A 21838-nucleotide genomic window follows, 5' to 3' on the forward strand; every position below is an offset into this window, starting at 1 on the left:
TGACTCTAGGACTTTCTGCCCTGGTTAGGCTGGAACCCTACACCCTTTTCCTTCCTCTCCACCCCAAACCTCGATACTGTGGGAGCCATTATGAGAAGAGCAAAGAGTAACACAAACAGGAAAAGACAACAGAACAAAACCAATCTCCTGGATTTCTAGATACTGTTGGAATCAGAGGTAGAGGAGAGGACAGCGAGAGATGTCTGGGCTTCCATCTCCGTCCTGGGCCAGGCTGCCGCAGCTCTGCCAGGCCTGGAATAGTCTTCCTTGGTCTGGATCTGGGCTGTGGTCCTGCGATTCTGTCATCCCTTAGTGCATTAGTAGCCCGACGCCTGGTGCTGTCGGAGAGAGTCTTCAGGCCACTCTGATTCAGTGAGGAGAGCCAGATTGGAGTCAGGAAACCTGATGGAACTGCTGCCGCAGCGCTGCACTTACTCCGTGCCTTAAGCAGTTTGAGAAAGAAACTCTTTTAAGTCCTCCGTTTCCTCCTCCGTGAAGTGGGGATGACTCTAGTGTTTGTGTCGTAGTGTTGAAGACGACATGAAACAATGCACAGAAAATGCCTTAGGGTACCTCACAGTGTGTGTCCTGTCAGTGGTGGTCGTGATGCCCCAGCGTGGTAGTAGTGGATGTGTGTATTTATTTACGGAGCGGCAGTATTACTCAGCAGTTAAGAGCGTGGGCTCTAGAGCTGGACTGCTCCGGTTCAGGTCCTGGCTCTGCTCTCTGACAGCGGTGGGGCTCACCTCTGGGCCTCTGTTTTCTCTTCACTGAAATGGGAATGGCCATTGCCCACCACAGAAAGATATCGTGAGGCTAAACAAGGTAATACAAATGAAGCACTTTCCTGGCACAGAGTTAATGACTGGTCTCTAGGGCCTGGCCTTAGCTTCACAAACAGACAGACAGACCTCCAGGCAGTGCTGGACTGTCTTTTAAGGATTTCTGCTCGATGGTGCAGTTTCCCAGACTTGATTTTGGTATATTCTTCTGAAATTCTGCAAATCAGAGAGTCTTTTTTTTTTTTTTTTAAAGATTTTATTTATTTATTTGACAGACAGAGATCACAAGTAGGCAGAGAGGCAGGCAGAGAGAAGGGGGGAAGCAGGCTCCCTGCTGAGCAGAGAGCCCGATGCGGGGCTTGATCCTAGGACCCTGAGATCGTGACCTGAGCCGAGGGCAGAGGCTTACCCCACTGAGCCACCCAGGCGCCCCCAAATCCAAGATTCTTTTAGGTAGTCAGCACCTTTCGTGCCCTGGGGAAGCCCAAGTGTAGGTGTCAACAGTTCACACATTCATATGATCCAGTGGGAGGGGGATCTTTCCTCAGAGAACCGGGAGCTTGGGTGAGGGATGGGTTGGAGGGTCGCTGACCTCTTGGTGTGGAGTCCTGGCTTTTGGAAGGGTAGGGTGGCATGTGGGAGTTGAGGGGCGGCAAAGGCAGGGAGGGTCCTGGGGAGGAGCGCACGGAGGCGTGAGGGGACTGCAGGGGAGGGGGTGAGAAGGGCCGTGTATGGCTCAGGGCAGCCCGTTTGTCCAGAGCCGGGAGGAGCCTTCCCATGTGGGTACCGCATAAGGCTGTGTTCCCAGAGCTCAGCCTTCCTATGGGTCGTAGTCTTCTTACCTGGTAGGGAAACTCTTTTGGCCTAGTCAGGGGTTTCTTGTGTTGTTTCTTTAGAAAAATGCTTGCACGCAAAGGCTGGTAGGAAAAGAAACATCTGGATTGGTTCAGTTGGGTGCTGGTTACTAGCCGGGCTGCGGTTAGAGTCTCGGCTTTGAATCCCCGGCCTCCTCTCAGCTTATGATTTGGGGCGAGTTACAGAGCCTGTCTCCGTCTTAGCCTTCTCCTCAGTCGGAGCGGTTCGTGGCGACCTCTGTGTCGGGGCTGTGGTGAGGATTGATGGGTTTATGTGTCCCCCCACCCCCCGCCCAGCACCTAGAACAGTGCCCAGTGTGTAGCGGGCACCCACTGGGTCTGCTAGTCCTGCTCCTTTTCATATTTTTGGCAAAGTGTTCAAAAGGCAGCATGTAGTTGTGCCAGCAGGCGACCGAGGTTTTGAGAGACCAGTATTCAGTTCTGGCTGCCGCTGTCTGCTGGCCGCTGTGGGACCTGCTCTGTGACCTTACGCCAGCGGCTTCACTCCTTCCTGGGTTCTAGCTTCCTCACGGTAGGTAAAGTCATGGATGGGATGATCTCTCGGGTCCCTTTCAGCTTTAGCTTGGAGAGACCGTGGAGTCACTTGTGCCTTTCTGTGGTTTTGGAAATGAAAGCTTAACGTGGGGAGTGGAAAAGAGCCGAGCTTGTCCGGTAACGTTTCTTCAGCACGAGTGTTGTGTGTGCGTCTCGGGCTATACCAGAGCAGAGCCGCAGCCTGGAGGCCTCGTGGAAAATTAGCTTCCAGAGGTTCTCTAAACAGCAGTGGCCCCTTGTAACACACCAAGCGTAAATGTTAATGAAAATCAAGTGGTGCCCCTGTAATTCTAAACGGTTTCTATCCCAAGGCTTTGGCCCAGCTCCACATCTTTATGTTCTGCTTACTAGTTGTGGTTTCCGAAAATTGCCACTTTATTGTTGCCTGGAATCAGATTTGTGATTCTCTCATTTTTTTCTCTGAAGGAACAGGCCATCTCTCTAGAAGCTGCCCTGGGAGGCTGCAGAGGCCACTGGCTGTGTGTCAGGCCTGCCCGCAGGAGGCACTCTGTCTGTGGGGCACTCATCTTGAGTCCCTTCTTGGCTGGCTTACATTAGCCTTTTCTGGGCCGATAAGGTTGGTGTGGTTTGTCCAAGCCTTCTGGGGATTGTAACCAGAGCCTGAAAAGGGCGCTTTCTCTTCTGTCCCAGGAATGTTTAGGAGAAAGCAAATTGTCCCATATCATTTTCCTTCGCAGCGAGGTGCGCATCGATGGTGGGATGGAAGCGTATCATTACGAGGACGGAGAGAATCTGACGTCACACCTGCCCATTTCCTGGTCTGCCCTTCTTCATGGCCGTGTGAGCCGGGGCAGAGGTGCTAGATAGCTCTGCTTCACCTCCGCTGTCTGAGCCTTCTCTGGGCCACCTCATCTTTTCTGCGGCTTCACGTGGCAGCCACACATCGATGCCACCTTGCTGCACTGCCAGCCTAGGTCTCTCTCCCAGTGTCTGCACTCGGAGACGCGGGGGCCTGTGAGGCTGGAGTCCGGAACTAAAATCCTGCTCCTTGCTCTGGGCCCCAGCTGGGCGCCCAGACCCTCACACCTGCTGACCAAGGTGTATTGATTCTACCTCTTGAAAACCTCTTACCCTCTCCTCCCCATTTTGACTGCTCTTGCCTGAGCCCAGGCCCCCATGATTGCTTGGGACGATGCTGCAACCTCCCCGCTGACTTCCTGCCAGTTCCTACCCCTTTGAATCTGTTTTCCTCTCTACAGCTCCCCGGGGATCTTGAGAACGCAGACATCTGATTGGTTGCCCCTCAGCGGTTTCTTCCGTCTCTCTCAGGATGAGTGCCAGCTCCCCAGCTGGCATGTGGAAGCATTCGAGTCATCAGGCTCTGGGGCCCGAGTCCAGAAGCAGGCAGCCCTTTGGCCGGATGCCTTAGCCTCAGTTTCCTGATCTGTAAGCGGCACGCTCAGTCCTGCGTCCTAGCAGTCTGTAGCGGTCTGTAGACGGGTCGTTTTGTCGCAGGGACTCGGTGTTCAGCTTCCTTTCCGGCCACTCCGCCAGTTCCCGGTTACAGAGTGAATCGCAGCCCCCGTGGGGCCGTGAGCTTTTCATCTCGGAGCTTTCGCGCCTGTTGCTCGTCCCTCTCCTGTCTTCCTTTGGAAAGCTCTCACTCATCCTGGTCTCAGCTGAGTGGGTCCCTCCCCTCGGAGGTCTTCTGAGTTGTACCCAGATTAGGTCCCCGTGTTTACACCTCTTAGTGCTTTTCTCCCTCTGCGGCTCTTTCTGCCCCCACAGAATTAAGCCTGGTCCTATACTAGGATTTAGACTTTGAGTCTCCATCTGCTGGACTGTAAGTGGCTGTAATTCCGATCTTGGTGCTGATCTGAGTGTCTCGAAAACGTGTATGCAGTTTGTAGTTCAGGGTAGAGTACAGAGTGGTGTTTAATAAGCAGTAGTTGTTGCCAGTAGCTGTTTCTAAAGGTGTCGTAAAACCGTGGGTCAGTTGAAGCCTCAGGCTCTCACTCTCTCTCCCTCTCTCTCTCTCTGACAAATAAATAAAATCTTTGAAGCCTCAGGCTCTTCCTCCTTTCCTTCTTAGATTATGTATTTTCCTTCTACTTGATTCTGTTCGACTTTTCCAGATTGTTGTTGTAGGGGAGGGATGGGAGCGAGTGCCAGCGGCTACCCCCCGAGTTCCCTGGCCGCCAGGCCCCCTCTGAGGAGTCTCCGACCTGGGGCCAGGAGTCCCAGATGGAGGGGAGCTGCGGGTCTGTCTGGCCTGTGGCCCTCGAGCTGCCGCCGCCCGCATTCCCCTTCATTTGGCGTGATTCTGCTGCAGTTACTGACTTGTTTCGGGAGGCTCCAGCTCATGCAGTCTCCTGGGTTTGTCCCTGGGCTGCGCCTTCTGCTGCTCCTTGCTGACTTGACAAAGTGACTAGAACTCCCGAGTACCCTCCCTTCCACCAGGGACAATTTACTCCTCTGGTCAGTTCTGGCACGGCGGGAACTTCTTTCCCCCTCCCTCTGGCAAACTTACCATGACCCTGTGACTTGGAGGCTCTTTCTCAAACCTCCAACTTCATCTTGGCTGCCCTGCAAACCTGCTGCTTGCCATCCCCTCTGCCTGGAGCCCCTGGCACCTTCTGGAGCACATTTTCTACCGCTTCCTCCTGCAGCCTGATAAAGAGTTGCTTCGGAGAATTCTCTGGAATAACCAGGCAGAGCTGATCTTGTCTGGTTTTGCCCCGACCTCTCGGCAGCTGCACTGATCACACGGTGCCACAGCTGCTTGCTGTCCAGGTCTGTCTCCTTGTCTTCGAGGTTGGGGCTATGGTGTCATCTTTGAATATCTGGCATCTGGCACATCGTAGGCACCTCGTAATGGGCCTTCCCTCCCTCCCCCGCCTCACCCTGCCGTGTTCCTGAACAGACTCTAGGGATTGTATCTCCTTTGACTGAGTGTTTGATCTCAAAGGGACCTCAGTGATCTGGTAGGTCTTTTTTGCCCCTCATTTTGAAGAGGTCTCCAAGGCTGTCCTGCCAGCCCTCTAATTGGGACCCAAGGTATTGACAGCTTAGAAAAGGAATGTCAGCCGAATGTCCAGAGCACCAGAGAGGTTCTTTCCGCTATTAAGGGCCATTAAAATACTACCTTTTATCTGTGGTTTTGCGGCTGCTGACACCCTGTGGAGCAGGAGCAGCGGTCAGTCCACACGACACCTGGAAGGGAACCATGGGCACAGGTGGGATTCAAAGTTAGCAATAGTCTGTGTGCAGAGTGAGGCTGCGCAGGGCCCAGCCTGGTGTGTGCAGAGTGAGGCCGCGCAGGGCCCAGCCTGGTGTGTGCAGAGTGAGGCCGCGCAGGGCCCAGCCTGGTGTGTGCAGAGTGAGGCCGCGCAGGGCCCAGCCTGGCCACGGACTTGGCTCTCAGGGATTGCCGTGACTGCCCTGCGGAAAGCAGCCCCAGACCCTGAGATTCTGAGAGGCAGGCACCTTGGTCTGCTTCAAGCTTAGGAGCCGGTGAGTTGGGATCTTAGTAACTAAGCGGCATCTTTGCTGGGCACAGCATGAAGAGAGCGGGACTGCCGTGGTGCCCCTTACTGCCCTTGCTGGCCAGGGATGTCTGTGCAAGTATGGTTGTGTAAAGACAGGTGCCAGTCGCCACTGTTTCCCCCTTTTCAACAGTAATTGCCCTCCACGGGTTTAGGAGATGCAAGTGGCTCTCGTCTTTTCCCCGTTAGTGTGTGTCTTCCTGTTTTAGGGTTGGGAGTTACAGCGTACCCTAGTTATCTTCAGTTAAAATAACAGTGGCTTCTTTGATGATTATCGATCACTTGTTAGTAGTGGTAGTAGTACCACTAAGCATTCTAGGATCATCTCTGTCCTGATGACTCTGCACAGGGCAGGTTTTGAAGGGGGAGGGGTCTGCAGACTTTAAGAGCATGTGTGCGTTCAGAATGGTTGGACTTGTTATAAAAGGCTCAGTCTTACTAGTTCCCAAGCTGTGCCTTTGGGCACTGTGCTCTTTGCTAGGAGGTGTCAAAGCCATCCATTCCGTGCCTGCTTACTGAGCACCTACTCAGTTCTAGGCACTGTTAGGGACACAGCAAATGAAACTGATCAATTTCCGTCTCCCTGGAACTTAGCTTATATCCAAATCTCTAACTTGATCAGAGGAGTTAAATGCCCAAAGCACCTGGTTTTAGGATAATAGTATTAACGGTGGTCTTCCCCCCACCTCCCTTAATTAGTGGCTTTTACATGTCTCATTTACCAGTCTTTACCATCAGGAAGGAACAGAACTCACGGTGTGCTGGGTGACTGCATAGGCATCTGTAACTAATCTAGAACAGCATCTGAACATAGAGGAAAGTGTGTCTTGGAGTCCTGATATCTTAAATATCATCCTGTTTTCATAGCGTGGTGCATTTTAATTCTGTCATATGCTTAATGCAAATGCAAATTTTTTGCTAGTAATGCACAGTTTTCTGGCTTATTTGCCCTGGGCATGTCACCTGTTTGTTCTTATCGTGGTCTGTTCTAAGGCTGTGTTTGCTTTAAGGGGTTCTCATCGATTTTAAGAGGACACTAAATATGTATCTTCAATTGGGGTCCAGAGGAGAAAAACCATTGCTCAGTCAGCTAAAGATACCAACTTTTTTGAGGCTGTTGACCTCAGACCTGATGCAGTCGGTCTGTTGCTGTGTAAGAGAGTTTTCTCTGTGTTGTGATGTGTGTTAGTGACTCTCACTCCCTACGTTTGCACCTGGGTCTGTTTAAGTTTCATTTAAATTCCTGAAGCCCTGAGGGACAATTTTTCCCATGGGTGACAATTGGCCTGATGCACTGGCTTCAGCACCTCACCCAGGGACAAGCGGGGCCCACCGAGTGCGCTGTGCTCTCTGATTGCCTGACAGCCCAGCTGTTGTCCGTCCAGTTAGTTCTCCGTCTCACCATTCGGAGGCACGCTTCGTAATTCAGTGTGCTTCCTGGAGTTGAGTGCATCGATTCCAAACCCTGCATCATCCATGGTTTCTGTGATGAGAATTAGAATCTTCTGAGTTTCGAGATAGACCAAATTCTGGCCTTCATCCTAATGAGCAGAAGATGATTAAGTGACTGTTGAAGTTTTGTTCAGTGACTTGGTAGAAGGGAATTTTCCTGTTAAAATCACTGCAGTAGTATCTTTATGTCATAGCTCCTCTCCACGTTTCTCCTTCCTCACTGGCAAAATGAGTTTGAAGACACTTTATTGCCGGGGGTGGGGGGTAGGGGGAGTGGGGTGGGGGTGGTGAATGCACTTAGCCTAGGACCAGCATGGAGGAGGCACTTACTGGGTGTTAGTTGTCCTTTGGTCACGGCCACCGTGCCCTCCACCCCTAAACACAGAACTTGCACCAGCAGAGACGTTCCTGCTTGTCTAGGTCAGCCCCCGGGTTTGGTGAGGGTAGCAAAGAGGCTCGCTAGCCCTGCATGCCTTTAAAATGTTAAAAGAAACCATAGAGGATTATGGGGGTCAACATTCTCCTATTCCTAGTTTTCCCAGTCTGAAACAGAGTAGTCCGTGTTAATTTTAATTGCCTGGATGAGCTCAAATGTTGAGATTTTAATGCATTTTCACAGTAGCTCCAGTGGCGTTATTATTCTGCTGGCAGTTCATTTGAATTCTTGGCCAAAATGCTGGAGTTGGGGACCTCTGCTTGCAAACCCAGGATGTGGTAATTTCCCAGCAAGATGTCTTGTGGGGAACGTTGCTTTCCCTGTTGAGACTTCCTCCAAACAGCAAAGCGTCCGTTGTCCTTCTCTGTGCCATAGCGTTGGGCATGGATTGTTTTCGAGGAAGGTTTTCAAAGCTTTCGGTTAGCAGAGGGTGTCTCGGGGGAGTTGCTTTTATTCTGATGAGTCACAAAATGGGGAAGGCCTCTCGGAAGCCTCCAGTTGGCTTTTGTTCCTGACGGAACATTGACAGTCCCTGCGCCTGGTGAGGGCTGGTGGGCAGTCCCCAACCACCGCACCTCCCGTCTCCTCCTCCCACCCTGTGGGTGACAGGCCAGCCTGGCCAGGGGTGACACGGGGAGAGCTGACGCCCCGTGGACAGCTGGGAGTGCCAGGCTCCAGGGTGGGGTAAGGAAATCCGAAGTTGAACCAGGCAACCTCTCTGCCTTCTGGGGATTTCACCGCCCCGCCTCAACCCTCCCCTTATCCCCCTGGCCTTAGCCCCCTCCCAAGACCGGCGCTGCGCTCACACGGTGGTCTCTGGCACTTAGAACGGAGCCATGTACTTGCTTGGTGAGTGTGTGCTGCTGAGTGGGTGAGGGAGTGCCCCCGCCCTCCGCCGGGCCGTCTTCTGTGGCTGGGTCGTTGGCAGTAGCCCACTCACTGGCTTCCCTGTCTCGCCACCTCATGTCTTTCTCCACACTGTCAGAATGGCCTTTACTTATTTATTTATTTAAAGATTTTATTTCTTTGAGAGAGAACGAGTGAGAGAGAGCACGAGAGAGGAGAAGGTCAGAGGGAGAAGCCGACTCCCCACCGAGCTGGGAGCCCGATGCAGGACTCGATCCTGGAAGTCCGGGATTATGACCTGAGCCCAAGGCAGTCACTCAACCAACAGAGCCACCCAGGCGCCCTCAGAATGACCTTTAAGAACGCAAGTTTGATCACATAAGTCTCCTGCTTAAAATGAGTTGATGATTGCTATGCTCAGGATTAAGATATTTTCCCTAGTGTAGTTCGTGACGGTCGGAGTCTGACCCCTGGGCCCTGGCACCTGGCCGGCTCGAAGCGCGGTGCTTACCCTGCCCACCTTCCTCCCTCACTCAGCCTGTGGATGGGCCCAACACCCTCTTTTGTTTGGCTCATACTTTCTGGTTTCATTTGTTCCCATCTTTATAGTGACATACTCGGGAGAGTCTCTAAGTCCCCCCGGGCCGCCGCTGTGTCCTTCTGCAGCCCGCACCGAAGCCCGCGTCACGGAGTGACTCCCGTGGAACTGGAAGTGCTGAGTACTCGGCTTGGGGACAGGGACACGTCTGCCTGTTTGCCATTGTATTTCCAGTGGCCTGCAAGGCCCCGCCGAAGAAAATGAAGCAACAAGACCTTTCCAGTTAAATCGGTTGCTTAATTATCTTTGAAGTCAGTATTATAATTTTTGAATGTGTTTGAGGGGAGAAGGTAGGGGCCTGGGTAGGATTTTGGTCCCACTTTTGTTTAGGTTTGGGTAGAGATGACCTTTAACTGCTGTGTTCCTGGCACGCAGCTGCTGGGACGGCCTTGTTTGGTTTGTGCCTTCCACGCACAGCTTGACTTGCTGAAGGATAATGCCTATTAAGTTGCATTTTTTTCGTCGTAAACTAGTTTGAGGATACAAACAGAAGGCAAATTATTTTGATTATTTTGAGGCAGATATGAGAAGGACAGAGAAAGCATACAGTGAAAGTTCTAGAGGTCCCGTATATTTAACCTAATACTGGGCGCTTCTGAAGCATGGAAGTGTCCCTCCTCTCATCAGACGGGGCGGGGGGCGGGGGGAGAGGCAGCGTAGCGTGGCCTTAAAACCATGAGCTCTGGGGCCAGATTACCTGGGTTCCGTCCTGCTTCTTCCCTTTTTTTGCTTGTGACCTTGAGCAACTTCTTCCCATTTCCTGATCTGTGAAATTAGCTTGATGACAGTATCTCCCTCTGTGCTGTTGTGAAGATCAAAAGCCCAGGCTGTGGGAGGGTCAGAAGCCTCGGGTTGGCCGCGGGTTGGCCGTCGCAGGAGCGCCGTTGCTGCCGGAGTCTCTGGTCACCCGCGTGTTTGCCTTGTTTCACCAGAGAGGGAGCTCGCACTCCTGAAAGGTCAGGGACCCGCCCCCTGGCCGCTGGGTGTAGGTGACCAAGAAGATTTGTACTTCATCTGATTCCCAGACCCCTTTATTCTGTAGTCTGCCTTTGCTGTCTCAACAAGGTACAATTTTGGGATAGAAACGTCCATATATTTACTAATGATTATGGAATTTATGTTGCCAAACTTTTATTTAAATCACAAAAGCCATTGTCAGTAATTTATTTTAAACATATAAATGGGCTGGCAAAGGAAATCTCTTACATGACTCGGAACTCCCTAATTTACCTGTGTTACGTTATTTGTGCAGGTTTAGAAGAAACTTCTTAAAAAATTTTTCGATGGTGTTGTCTTTAAACTTGAGTGGCTAAAAGTATAACTTAGCCCCAAACACCTTTAGGACCAGAGACATGGTCTCCATTCTTGCTTATCGTAGTACGTATCTGTTCCTGTGGCTTCTGCTAGCTCGAGGCAGAAATGGCAGGGACAGAGTTGATGCATTGGATTGGGGGCAGGGTCGGACTATATTATATTCTGTGCCTGTTAGTTTTCCACTTTCTCCTACTCTGACTGGTGCTTGCCTTTTTTTTTTTTTTGATAAAATATGTGTTCTAAAAAAGGCCCTTCACAAAAGGCAGAGGTTCTCGACTTTGGGGGTGTGTGCTGCGCCCTCTGTTGGGTCCGTGAATGTAGTAGGTACAGCTTCCGGGAGAACACCCCTTAGCTTTCATTGGCGCTCTTCCAGAGGTCTGTGGCTCCAACACATTTAAGAGCCACCACTATGGAGGAAAAGCATTGTTTGTTCTTTTATTTAACTTGTAAACAAAGTATTTTATTAACAAAATATTTACACCCTTCTTACAGTGCAAGTTTTTTAGTGATTGTCTTACACTCTGTGAAAGTAATTATAGAATACTGAAGCGGAAACAGTGTAGTTCTAAAGTATGCCAAATCTACCTTCATTTGCAGAAGCACTCTTCTCCCAGCATAAGTCTAAAAAGCAGAATCTTAACAACCAAAAGCAGAAGGTCTAGGGGTGTTGTTATTGTTATACCACGTCACCTCCAACTCTTCCTGACCTGAGCTGGACTATCCTGGCAAGGCTGTGGCCCCGGAGTCTCGAGGGCCAGGGCCCGCAGGTGGGGTAAATGAGGTGCCTTCAGTCTTCGTAGCTCCGGCTTACTGTCTGATCCGAGAACTCGTTTCCAGACTCGTTCAGCCTCCGTGCCGCATGGCTTACCCGTCCCTTGGCCGTCCTTCGAATGGTCCCTCCCCTCACCCTCTCCTTTCCTGAAGCGTCCTCAGTGCCGCCCAGATGCTTGCAGACACGGGGAGGCTCCTGTCATCCTTCAGTTGATGAAGGGAGACTCTTATCTGGGCTTGCTTTGGGGTGGCGGGGAACAAGGGTAAGACTTGTGGATATCTTCCTCCAAAAGAAAGGAGGAAGATGTTTTGAAACTGTGTTTGCAGGTTGAATTTTGAGGCCGAGCATGTAGTATGATTGGTGGAGTCCAAAGGGCTTCCTGCAGAAGCTCAGAGAGGGTGACTGTCTAATCAAAGATCCAGAGAAGCATGATCAGTGAGTGGGATTGTGTAGTGGTCCCAGGAACAGTTCCCCATGTGCTCGTTCCCCTGACCGATGGAAAGGAATCGGCCTGCATAGAGTCTGCTTTATGGCACACCCATGTCCCACGGGTGTAGACAGAACCAGCAGCCAGAAAGCCCAGAATGCTGCTGTACAACTTTTTTTGTCCATTCTTACCACCTGATCCTTTGGCCCAGCTTCTTCTGGCTGTGTCTTTCTGCTGGTGGCCATGAGTTTGCAGATCTACAAGACTGTGTCACTGCTTCTTACTCCCATGGCCGGGGATTCACTTATCTCTAGACTTGGGAGCACATTTCTGCTACTCAGTTAGGCTTTCCCAGAAGAAATGGAAACGGAATTTTCGTTAATTGGTTAATGTTTGTTCTACTTTGAACCACCCCTCCCTCCCTGGCAGTGTAGGTCTGTAGATGGAATCTAGGCCCCCCAGTTTGAGCATGACCTTGAACAGGCCGCTGGGTCTCTTTTACTCAGTTTCCACATCTTTAAATGGGGATGATAATCGTTCTTACCTTCTTGGGTAAAGAACTTGGCTCAGAGTTCAGTAAATGCAAGCGCTCAGGAGCTTGCTAATGAAGCGGATTCGTGAAGATTGATGCTAATCAACCGGTACTGACCTGGCCTCGTCCTGACAGTCCCCACTATGGAGGTTGGTAAGAGAGGGCATGAGGCCTGGTCACCCCTCTCCGCAGACAGAGATCTTGAGCTGTGCTTTGGGCAAGGCATATTAATGGCTGCTGCCCCCCCCCACCCCGCCCCAGTCTCTGCTTCCCTGAGGATTTATTTCTGACCGTGATGTGTAAATGGCTGTGGGTGTTCGGGCTGTAATGGATCTGGTGTTTAAGGCTCCCATTGTCACGGCTCAGCGGAGCCCTCCCTCCACCCGCCCCTCGGATGGCTCAGCGCGTGACTGCACCTCCTCTGCCCCTGTCACCTGCCAGCTCCGATTTGGGGGCTGTGACACGCAGCCTTGGCGCGGTTGGCAGGTTGGCCTTAGGAGAAGCTAGGCACCGGAGCTTGCCAGCGCAACTTGTAATTGATTAATTTATTTAATCTCACTATCTTGTATCAACCTGAGAGGATAATTATGCACAAATTACTGTTTAAACTGGAGGCTTGTCTCCCTTTAACCAAGCCCCACGCTGGTCTATAGCTCTTCACTGAAGTCATTCTGAGGGTAATTCTGCCTCCTCTTGCCCTCCCTGAGATCCTAGCCTCTTTCCGAAGTGCATACTCTGGTTTGAGTTAGAAGCTTTTAAGAGAGGGGGAGCCCAGTTTGGATTCTGATCCTGTAGGCCACGTCTCGCTTGTGGAGAACTGTTCTCTGCTATCTTAGCGCGAGAGTGGATCTCATTTTCTCCAGTGTCGTGAGGGTATGTCGTCTGTCCGCTGCTGCTGCTTTACTCTTTCAGATACGGCGGGATTTCCAGCATGGGGCCAGAGCGGGTTTATTAGTTCTTCTCAGGGATGGGAAGGAGGTGTGGACAGGGAGGGACCGCACACGCGCCACATCCCTTCTGTCTTCCTGAATGTAACGTTTCATTGATTGTAAGTTGCATTGTGATGTTATGTACCACCGAGAGAGACAAAGCACAGCCGTACATAGATTTTCAGACACCGTGATCATAAGACGCACTGTGGTTTCAGAAGGTTTTGGAATGGGTGAAATGTGCTTTCCTGATGATGGATCTGATTATAAAATCCTTAGCTTTTTGCCAAAGCTGTGGAGATGTGCATTTGGAGGCCCAGACGTTTTTGTCATACAGTGCCCTTCACATGACCTTCCAGTTGCTAAAAATAAGATGTACTTTGCCTCTCTGTGCGTAGGGAGAGGGGACTAGAATCCCTATATAGTATGTGTCATATCACGTTTTTTATGTATGGCTCTCAAATGCTCACGTTCAACATATTTTCACTCAGCCTAATATAAAGATTTTACTTTTTTAATTGGTGGCCAAGTTTCATGTAATTCTTAATGTTAAAAAAGGTAAGATTGGTACTTTTGATATTTTTTTCCCCTTGAGTACAGAACATTCATTGTTTGTTTCACTCTTGGGAAGCCACGGTCATGACATCTCCATCAGGGTCATCAAGGAGGAACTGAGGAACTTGAGGGGGTGTGTCCTTGATTCAGGCATCTGGAAGAAAGAAACTTGGTTTTCTACCTTCAGAGGGCTTACCAGTACTAAATTCAGGGAGTCTTTTCATTTTGATCCGTAATGCTTGGGGTCACTTGCTAGAAAACCCCAGGTGTAGGCAGAATTTTCTTGTTGCTAGCTAATTTTGTAACTGGAAATTTAAGTTCTGGCTTCTCATTGGCTTTGATATATGCACATATTTACCCTAGAGTAATTGAAGTTTACTGAGGTCCCACCTAAATTATTCCTGATTCAGGCAGAAGGAATCTGGCTACAGATGCAAGAGAACATTTAACTGCCATATCAAGTGTGACCGTGGTCCATGCCGCCCAGCTCTGTGTTCCTTCTTGAGAGGAGCTGAGCACTTCCATACCTTCTTTGGGACTGTGCCCACATGTTGTTCCCATAGAAATGATTGTCACAGCACGCCATTGCCTGGACTCCCATCTGTGATCTCACTTGGCCCTCCCAGTGACTTGTGCATTGAGCCATTTGAACATGGTGATCCCTGCTGGTTGGCTGACGACCCCAAGTCTCATCAGGAAGGCAGGCGCCTTCCCTGAAACCAGAGAGCTTTGAAAGGGCCACAGCCTGAGCTTTATCCCTGACCTCTCCTTCTCTCCCTTTGGAGTTTGAGGAGATCCACACAACCCACAGCGCTTTATTATTTTTATTTATTTATTTTTTTAAAGATCTTATTCATTTATTTGACAGAGAACACAAGTAGGTAGAGAGGCAGACAGAGAGAGAGGGGGAAGCAGGCTCCATGCTGAGCAGAGCGCCTGATGCAGGGCTCCATCCCAGGACCCTGAGATCATGACCTGAGCCGAAGGCAGAGGCTTTAACTCACTGAGCCACCCAGGCGCCCCCAAGCCACAACAGTTTAAATAATCCTGTTTAATGGCGTTGGCTGAGGATCATCTCAGGTGATGCAGGCTTACTTTTGTCTTTGTCTAAGTTTCTTTGGCCACAAGGAAGAGATTCATTTGAGTTCACATAAACGAAAGGGGGGCATTTATTGGGTGTTTATGGAACCAGTGCAGGGGGAATAGAGCCAGGCCTTCCTAAAGTGCCAGTGCCAAAAACCAGAGCGCTATCAGGAACCAGAGCGACTCCTCTGCCAGGAGGACAGACCCATGGTTCCTTGTCCCTGCGGCTTCACATGTCTCCCATCAGGCCTTCCATCGCGGGCGGGTGGAGACAGTGCCGTGGGTGTAGGGCAGCCCCATAGCCTCTGACTACATCACTCAGCTTAGGTGAACAGCGAGGGCTGCGCACAGCCCTTCAGTTCCAGTCTCCAGGAGGGAATCTGGAGTCCACTGGTTTTTCTGGTCTAATGACTGTCTCCTTGGATATGGGCCGCTCTTAGAGGGAGAGGTCCCGTGGGCCTGGTCCAGAGGCTGCCTCTGCAAGGCCACCCCCTCAGATACCGTCTGTACCTTCCCCTGCTTGACTCTGAAAGTTGGAAGGTTGCTCTTCTGAAGTGGCCCTTACCTGCTTGGAAGCTGGGGATCCTTTCCCCACTGGTGCTCGTGTCATCGCAGGGATGGGAGGTGGTGGTTTGCCAGGGCATCTGTTGTGGGAATGTGAGTTTTTGTCTTCCACTTCCTTGTCCTGACCGCACCACAAGGAGTCCATTCAGATGTAGGGAGATCAATCCGAGTCCCTCACAGGAGCGGGGTATGTCGTAGGACTAACAGGGAGCCGCAGGAACGGCCGGCACTTGTCCGCAGAGCAGGTGTCTGTGACGCCGCGGGACCTACACAAGGTGGGGTCGTTGTGGCGGTGGAAACGGGAGCAGGTCTTCTGCCTTTTCACGTGTGAGGGTGAAATTGCACCGTTAGCTCCACAGCAGTGCAGCGTGCTGGTGAAGTCCTTGGGCTCCTTCTGAGGCCCGGCTGAACTCTGCCTCGACCGCTTCCTCCCTCGGGGTCAAATGCCTTTGTGTCTCCTCATCCACAAGATGGGCTGAACCGCAGCGGCTGCCTGCGCGGGCTTCGGTCCGAACGCCTCGTCTTCCTAATGCTCTGTTCTGTCCTGGAAGCAGCTCGTCAGTGCTACGAGTGAGCGTAAGGCATCTTAATAGCAGATTTCATTTGTGGTTTGGAGGATGAGTTGACCCACATCTAAATCCTTCTTGATTTAATCGTCTTTGCTGTCCTGTTTGATCTTGTAAATATTAATTTCGTCTGGTTGTATGTGTGGTTTTCAATGGTCCCAAGGTTAATTACTGTATTTTGTTTATGAAGTACTCGTAGAAGGGTAGGCACATGGTGGAGACCTTACAGGAGCTCAGTCCCAGTTGTGGCCTACAGACTTGCAGTGAGACTTCGGCGTCGGTAAGAAAATAATTTCCAGCTCCTTACAGATTTGGTTTACAACATTCCTGCTGGAGTCTTCTATTTCAAGAAATATTTAGGACATAACGATTTTGTACTATTTACTATTTGTTGACAGAACTGAGGAATACCTAACCTTGTCTCCTGAGAATGCTCAGGGGGAGTCCTAGCATGGTCATTTGGGAACTGTTTCTTGAGGGCCTACTGTGTGCAAGGCTGCATGGGCCCCCCTCTGGGGACCCTGCCTTCCCAAGCTTCCAGGACAGGGACCGATGAGCTGGGACATAGACTCTTGGCAGAAAGTCATAATCACCTGGCAGGCACAGAGGGCTCTGAAGCCTTACGGCGGTGACCACTGTGGTGAGTATACCCTAAAGACTTTCTGACCTGCCCCAGAAAGATGTCTGTGCTTTTGATGGGCAGACACGGAGGGCTGGGAAGAAGAGAATCTCCCATGCTAGGTGGAGAGGACAGTTTGAGCAAGTGTGAAAAAATGAAAATCATAAACCTGGACTTTCTAAACTTTCCAGTCTTAAAACAAATTAGCCTCCTGTGCCACCGTCTCTTGACCTGTGTGTGTGTGGTTGTTGGCCATATCCCCGTATCATTTTTACTTCTGGTTACTTGGTATTTTTTTAAACAGATGATCTTTTTTCTTCATCCATTCGCTTTGAAAAGGAATCTTTGTGGCTTATTCAATTATTATATCTGTGTTTTCTGATAGACATCGTAATACATAGGTGTTAAAGTGAAATGCCACGTTCACCTGGGAACGATGCCGGGGTGCCCAGGTAGGCACCAGCGATACACCTCTCACACTGTGGTCAGCTCTGTGTTCGGCTAAAGAGACTTGGCTTTTTCGCCTGGAACATAAGGTGTGTGAAGAGAACAGTAGGAGAGGCAGAGCGGTACTAGCAGGAATATTGTACAGGAGTTATAAACCTGCGTTCTGGAAGTTCGGCCTGGGTTCACTGCCTGCTTCGGTCGTTTCCTAGCTGCGTGGTTTCAGGCATGTTGCTTAATGTCTCTGTGCCTCAGTTTTCACATGTGAATGGAGCTAATAATAGTGCCTGGGTCATTGTGAGGGTTGACCCAATACCTATCAATTACTCCCTATAGGGTTTGACACACAGTAAGCACTCGCGACAGTGTCCTTGTGCGTGTGTGCGTGTGTGCACGTGTGTGTGTTTTCAGAGGGAGGCATTTTCTCCGGATACCTGCACACATCTCTCTCTCCTGCTCTCTCTCCGCCTCTTCTGCTGTCTCCCTTTCCCTCTCCCACTGCCCCCTTCTCTCTCCCGCACTCCTCCCTTCGGATCTTTGGTGCTTTTCCTGAAGAAACGCCTACCCCCCTCCCCATTCCTTTCTTTCCCCTCACCGTGTTTTCCTCTACAGCCAAGCTTTCAGACTTCTGGGCAACCTTTTCATGCAGTCATGAAGGGACATACTTATAAACCCTGAACAGAGCAGTAATTTCAGTTGACCCAGAGTATGGTGTGGGGAGTGTCTCACTGCCCTTAGTTTGATTGGGCTTTGTTAGAGATTTTTTCTTCCTCTCTGTGTATTTAAGTGTAGCCTTTGAAATGCTTCTTCTACAAAGAGTTACTGGGCTTTATTCCTCATAGCCATTATATACTTCAAAAACATACATACTGCATCACTACGGGATAGCCACGGTGCTGAATTAATCTTTTATTATTAAACCTCAAAATACGGACTGTTTGCAGATTAAATGTCAGCTCCTCTCCAAGATGTTTTGTTTTTGCTTGTGAAGCAGAAGTTTGTAGACAAATAGCTGACCGCTTGTAAAGGAAATGTAAAAGAGTAAGATTGTCTTAAGGTGACTACTCTGAGAGCCATCAGATCTGGGTACTTGCTGATGCTGTGGCCTTCCTCTCTGCTTGGAAGAGCTGCGTGCAGCTTGTCCCCGCCATGCCAAAGCGAGTGCGTGGGCTGCATGGGATTAGTCAGAAAGTGAGTGGCAGCCGTCTTACTTCTCCTGTTGCCTGTTTTCCTGGACCACAGTTTGTTTTGATCTCTTGTTCATCTTTTGTACAGTTGATCATAATCTGAATGTCCTCGTCATAGTTAAGACAGCAAGGGAAGGGGCCTGCTCTGATGCCTTAGTCCCCTCCACTGGAATTCTTCAGGTCGTGGTGTGGCATGTGACCTGCTCTTTCTCTGGCATCTAGAGCACTTCTCGCCAGTTGAATGTTCTGTGGTGATGGACGCGTCTTATTTCTGGGTTTTTCCATGTGGTAGCCATTAGTTACGTGTAACTAGTGAGCACTTGAAATGGGGCTAGTGTAAATGAGGAACTGACTTTTAAGTTTTATTAAATTTTAATTAAATTCAAATTATAGCGGCACCTGGGTGGTTCAGTGGGTTAAGTGTCTGCCTTTGGCTTAGCTCATGATCTTGGGGCCCTGGGATCGGCCTGCATCAGGCTCCCTGCTGAGGGGGAGTCTGCTTCCCCTCTACCTCTGCCTGCCACTCCCCCCTGCTTGTGTGCTCGCGCGAGCATGTACTCTCTGTCTCTCAAATAAATGAATAAAATCTTTACAAAAAACTTTTTAAATTAAAAAGTCACACGTGGGTAGCCACTGTATTGGGTGACATGGATCCTGAGGCTGGAAGGCCCCTTGAGCTATGCAGATCAGTACTGCCCTTTCATTTATTTAACTGTACGTATTTCCAAGTCCTGATGTCTGGCTTAGGGATGTGGGCAGCGGGTAGGACCGGTCTTTGAAAAGTATTGGCTATAAAGATGGGATCGGGCAGAAAGCGGACCCTCAGCAAAATGAATCCGTCTCTGGCCAAGACAAGTGTTCTTTTCTCCCCAGCGTTATCAGATTTCACAATAAAGTACATGTGGCATTTGGGTTAATCCTTCCAGAATCCACGTACCAGCTAGCTATAGTTCTAGTCCTTCCTTTCGTGCTCGAGAAAGCTTACCGAAATGCAGGTGAATGGTGTTACAGCCATAGCCTTGCATCTGATCCAGTTTATCGGGAAGTAATTGGCAGCGTCATGTGCTGTAGCTGGTCTGGGGAGCACACTGTTCGGGTGCACCTCACAACTGGTTAGAGACGCTACTGTCTTGACACTTGAGAAGGGATTCGCTGCTTGGAGTATTTGCAGCAGTGTGTGTGTGTGGGGGGATGGGTATTTATGTGTGTGTGTGTGTGTGTGTGTGTGTGTGTGTGTGTGTGTGGAGCCTGGGGTCACCCGGACAAGTTCTGGTTGAGAAACATTGGAGCCACTGCTGAGTTTTTTCAGTCATCCATCCAGTATTAGTGAGTGCCTACCATATGCTCCGATGCTGGAAATACAGTCATAAAAAAATGTCTCAAGGTCATTGCTCTTATGGAGCTTACAGTCTGGCAGAGGAGACAAATAGAAATATATAAATAAAATCGGGCAGTAATAAGTGCTTTAGAGGGAAAATAGCACAGGATGAAAGGCTGGAGAGATGGGCAGGGCTCCTTCAGATGGGGCGGGGGCTGGGCCTGTGTGAGGAGCAGAGGCGCGCAGGCAGTGGGGGCTGGCCTGCTGCTGTCTGGGGTGGGGGTGGGGGGGTTTCCCTCCAGAGGAAGCAGCAAGAAATCCAGCCTTGGAGGCTTCCAAAGGCATTGTGCTACAGTTGTTGCTGTTAGTATCTTTCATTGTCAAAAAAGATACCCTACATCTGTAATTTATGTTGATTTCCTAGTGTTCTTTTCCCAGTGAATGTAGGAGGGCCTGGACCCTGTCTCTTACGGTGACTTCCCATGTTGGACATTGTCAGCCAAAGACGTCAGCGTCTCCAGTGGTGATCCCACTGGCAACTGCCCTCAAGCCTGGCATCCAGACCCCGGCCCACCCTGACTGCCTCTCATCTCCCTTCGGATGCCTCCCATGCATCTTCCTTTAGATGGTTCAACTTTCTGTCCTTGGAACATACCTTGTACTTTACAGATTTCCCTTTTGCTGATGTCATGCCTCTTCCAAAACACCATATTCTCTCCTCTCCCTCCCAGGTCCTCCCTGTCCCTGAAGGTCCCCTGCTCTCACTTCTTCTGGGATGTTTCCCATATCACCTTGTTGTGACCAGAACTCTTGTTTCCTGTTTTGTAATGAAGAGCCATTTATAGTATAAGTAATGCCCTAATGTTTGTTAAGTTGGTAATATATATGATCAGCCCATTCCGCAGTCTAGGGGACGATTTATTTCTCCAGTCTTGGGCTTGAACTCAAGGGCTCTTTATGGTATTAGGTTTAAGAAAAAGGAATACCTTTATTTTAGGATCATACAAAGTGTGTGTGTGTGTGTGTGTGTGTATACACACACACAAATATATCTCCCAATTCTGGATTCTTTTAAAGAAATTTTACCTCTTTTTGTTCTTTTTGGATCTCCTCCATTTCTTTCTGGCAGGGTTTTCCATTTGCTACTTTTACTGAGGATGGAGTGTGTGGTTAGGGTAACGTGGGGCTCTGGGAACTAGTGTTGCTGATAGTTGGTGGACCAGAGAGGACTCGAGGGGCTGCAGAGTGCCTGAAATGCTTGGTTTCTTTCTCAGCCCTACCTGAGTGTAAGAGCCTGTCCCAATCCAAGCACTCTATGATCCCACGTGTGTTCCCAGTTAGGCCCACCCAGCACTCTGCCGGACCTTCAACCACATCTTACCGATTTGTCACCGAGAACTGGGAGGAGCTGAGCAGCATGGGCGGGTGACCTTCCGGCTCCTTGCACGACGCTGGCGCCCCCCCCCCCCCCCCCCCCCCCCCCGCAGCCTGGAATCACGAGCTTGCCATTGCTCTTCTGCCTCCAGATGCAAGCACATGCGTACAGAACCTCGTCTCAGGAATATTGAAGTTTTTCCTTGATTTTTCCCACAGTCTGCAGAGCCTGATTTAGGGCCGCATCAGGATTAAGTAAGATTACCAGCATCTTCTCTCCATCTCTCTTGTGTATCTTGTATGAATGTGTCCTAATAACTATTGATATCAAGTTCATCCCTCAAGAAGCCAAGACCGACCTTTGGTGTCCTGCTGAGGTTGCAGTTTTATGATGTGTTTTTCTTGCAAGTAAAATCAATTGAGATAAATCTCGGTAACTTTTCCTGTGCAGTGAGGTGGTTGGGCCCTGCTGCTGAGGTGGGCTCCTCCCTCTACAGGGCACACTCCGGTGTCCCCAGCAAGTTTGTTTCACCCAAATTGATTGGTCGATCCACTACTCTTAAAGGTCATGCTTAATCACATTTCAGGAAGATTGCAGAAGACACCCCATCGCCCGGGCGCCGTAGTTGACTTTGTGCTCTCCTTCGGCACTGTTTGCTTGTAACAGCACAGCTCTAATTTACTAGGCGGCTACCCTAGTGCTTAAAGGGCAGAAACCCAGGGTGCATTTTTTATCCTGAAAATTAGTCACAGCTACTCTGCCATGGCTTAGAATTGGTCTGTTTTGTTCACGGAAATCCTAACGTGCACGGATGACACCCCAGTGTGCTTCCAAAGCCCTGCTCTCCGCCCCATTCGCGGGGTGTCGGATGAAGGACAGGCCATGGCGGCAGAATGGGTTGGCTGCTCCGTGTGGTTGATGAGCCAGGCTGACGGGTCCAGAGGGCTTCTGCTGTTGGCCTTTCAGGTGAAGCCCGGCGCTGTAGAACAGATGGAGGGGAGGGGCCTCCTTGACAGTTTGTGGGGGTGGGGACCTTTAAGTTATGGGGAATCAAAAGAACAGTTTAGTTATTAGTGGTGTTCTGTGTGACAGCTTGACGTTCTGTAATTGTCCACAGAGACCAA

General features: G+C 50.2%; 1 protein-coding gene across 5 annotated transcripts in view; it reads left to right on the plus strand.

Annotated features, from left to right (window-relative positions):
- Positions 1 to 21838, plus strand: part of MED27 (mediator complex subunit 27) — a 193566-nt gene that overhangs the window by 7319 nt on the left and 164409 nt on the right. Inside the window, exons 3-4 of one of the 5 annotated variants that reach the window (XM_032306337.1) lie at positions 160 to 249; positions 421 to 967. The exons of 3 other annotated variants lie outside the window; for them this stretch is intronic. In XM_032306337.1, the coding sequence (XP_032162228.1) occupies positions 160 to 249; positions 421 to 447 (117 nt within the window). In that variant the 3' untranslated portion in view covers positions 448 to 967. Of the gene's footprint in view, positions 1 to 159; positions 250 to 414; positions 968 to 21838 lie in introns of those variants that run through there. One more of the 5 variants, XM_032306336.1, reaches the window with a different exon arrangement.

Source organism: Mustela erminea, chromosome 12 (genome assembly GCF_009829155.1).
Source record: "Mustela erminea isolate mMusErm1 chromosome 12, mMusErm1.Pri, whole genome shotgun sequence".
In the NCBI taxonomy this organism is placed as follows: Eukaryota; Metazoa; Chordata; class Mammalia; order Carnivora; family Mustelidae; genus Mustela; species Mustela erminea.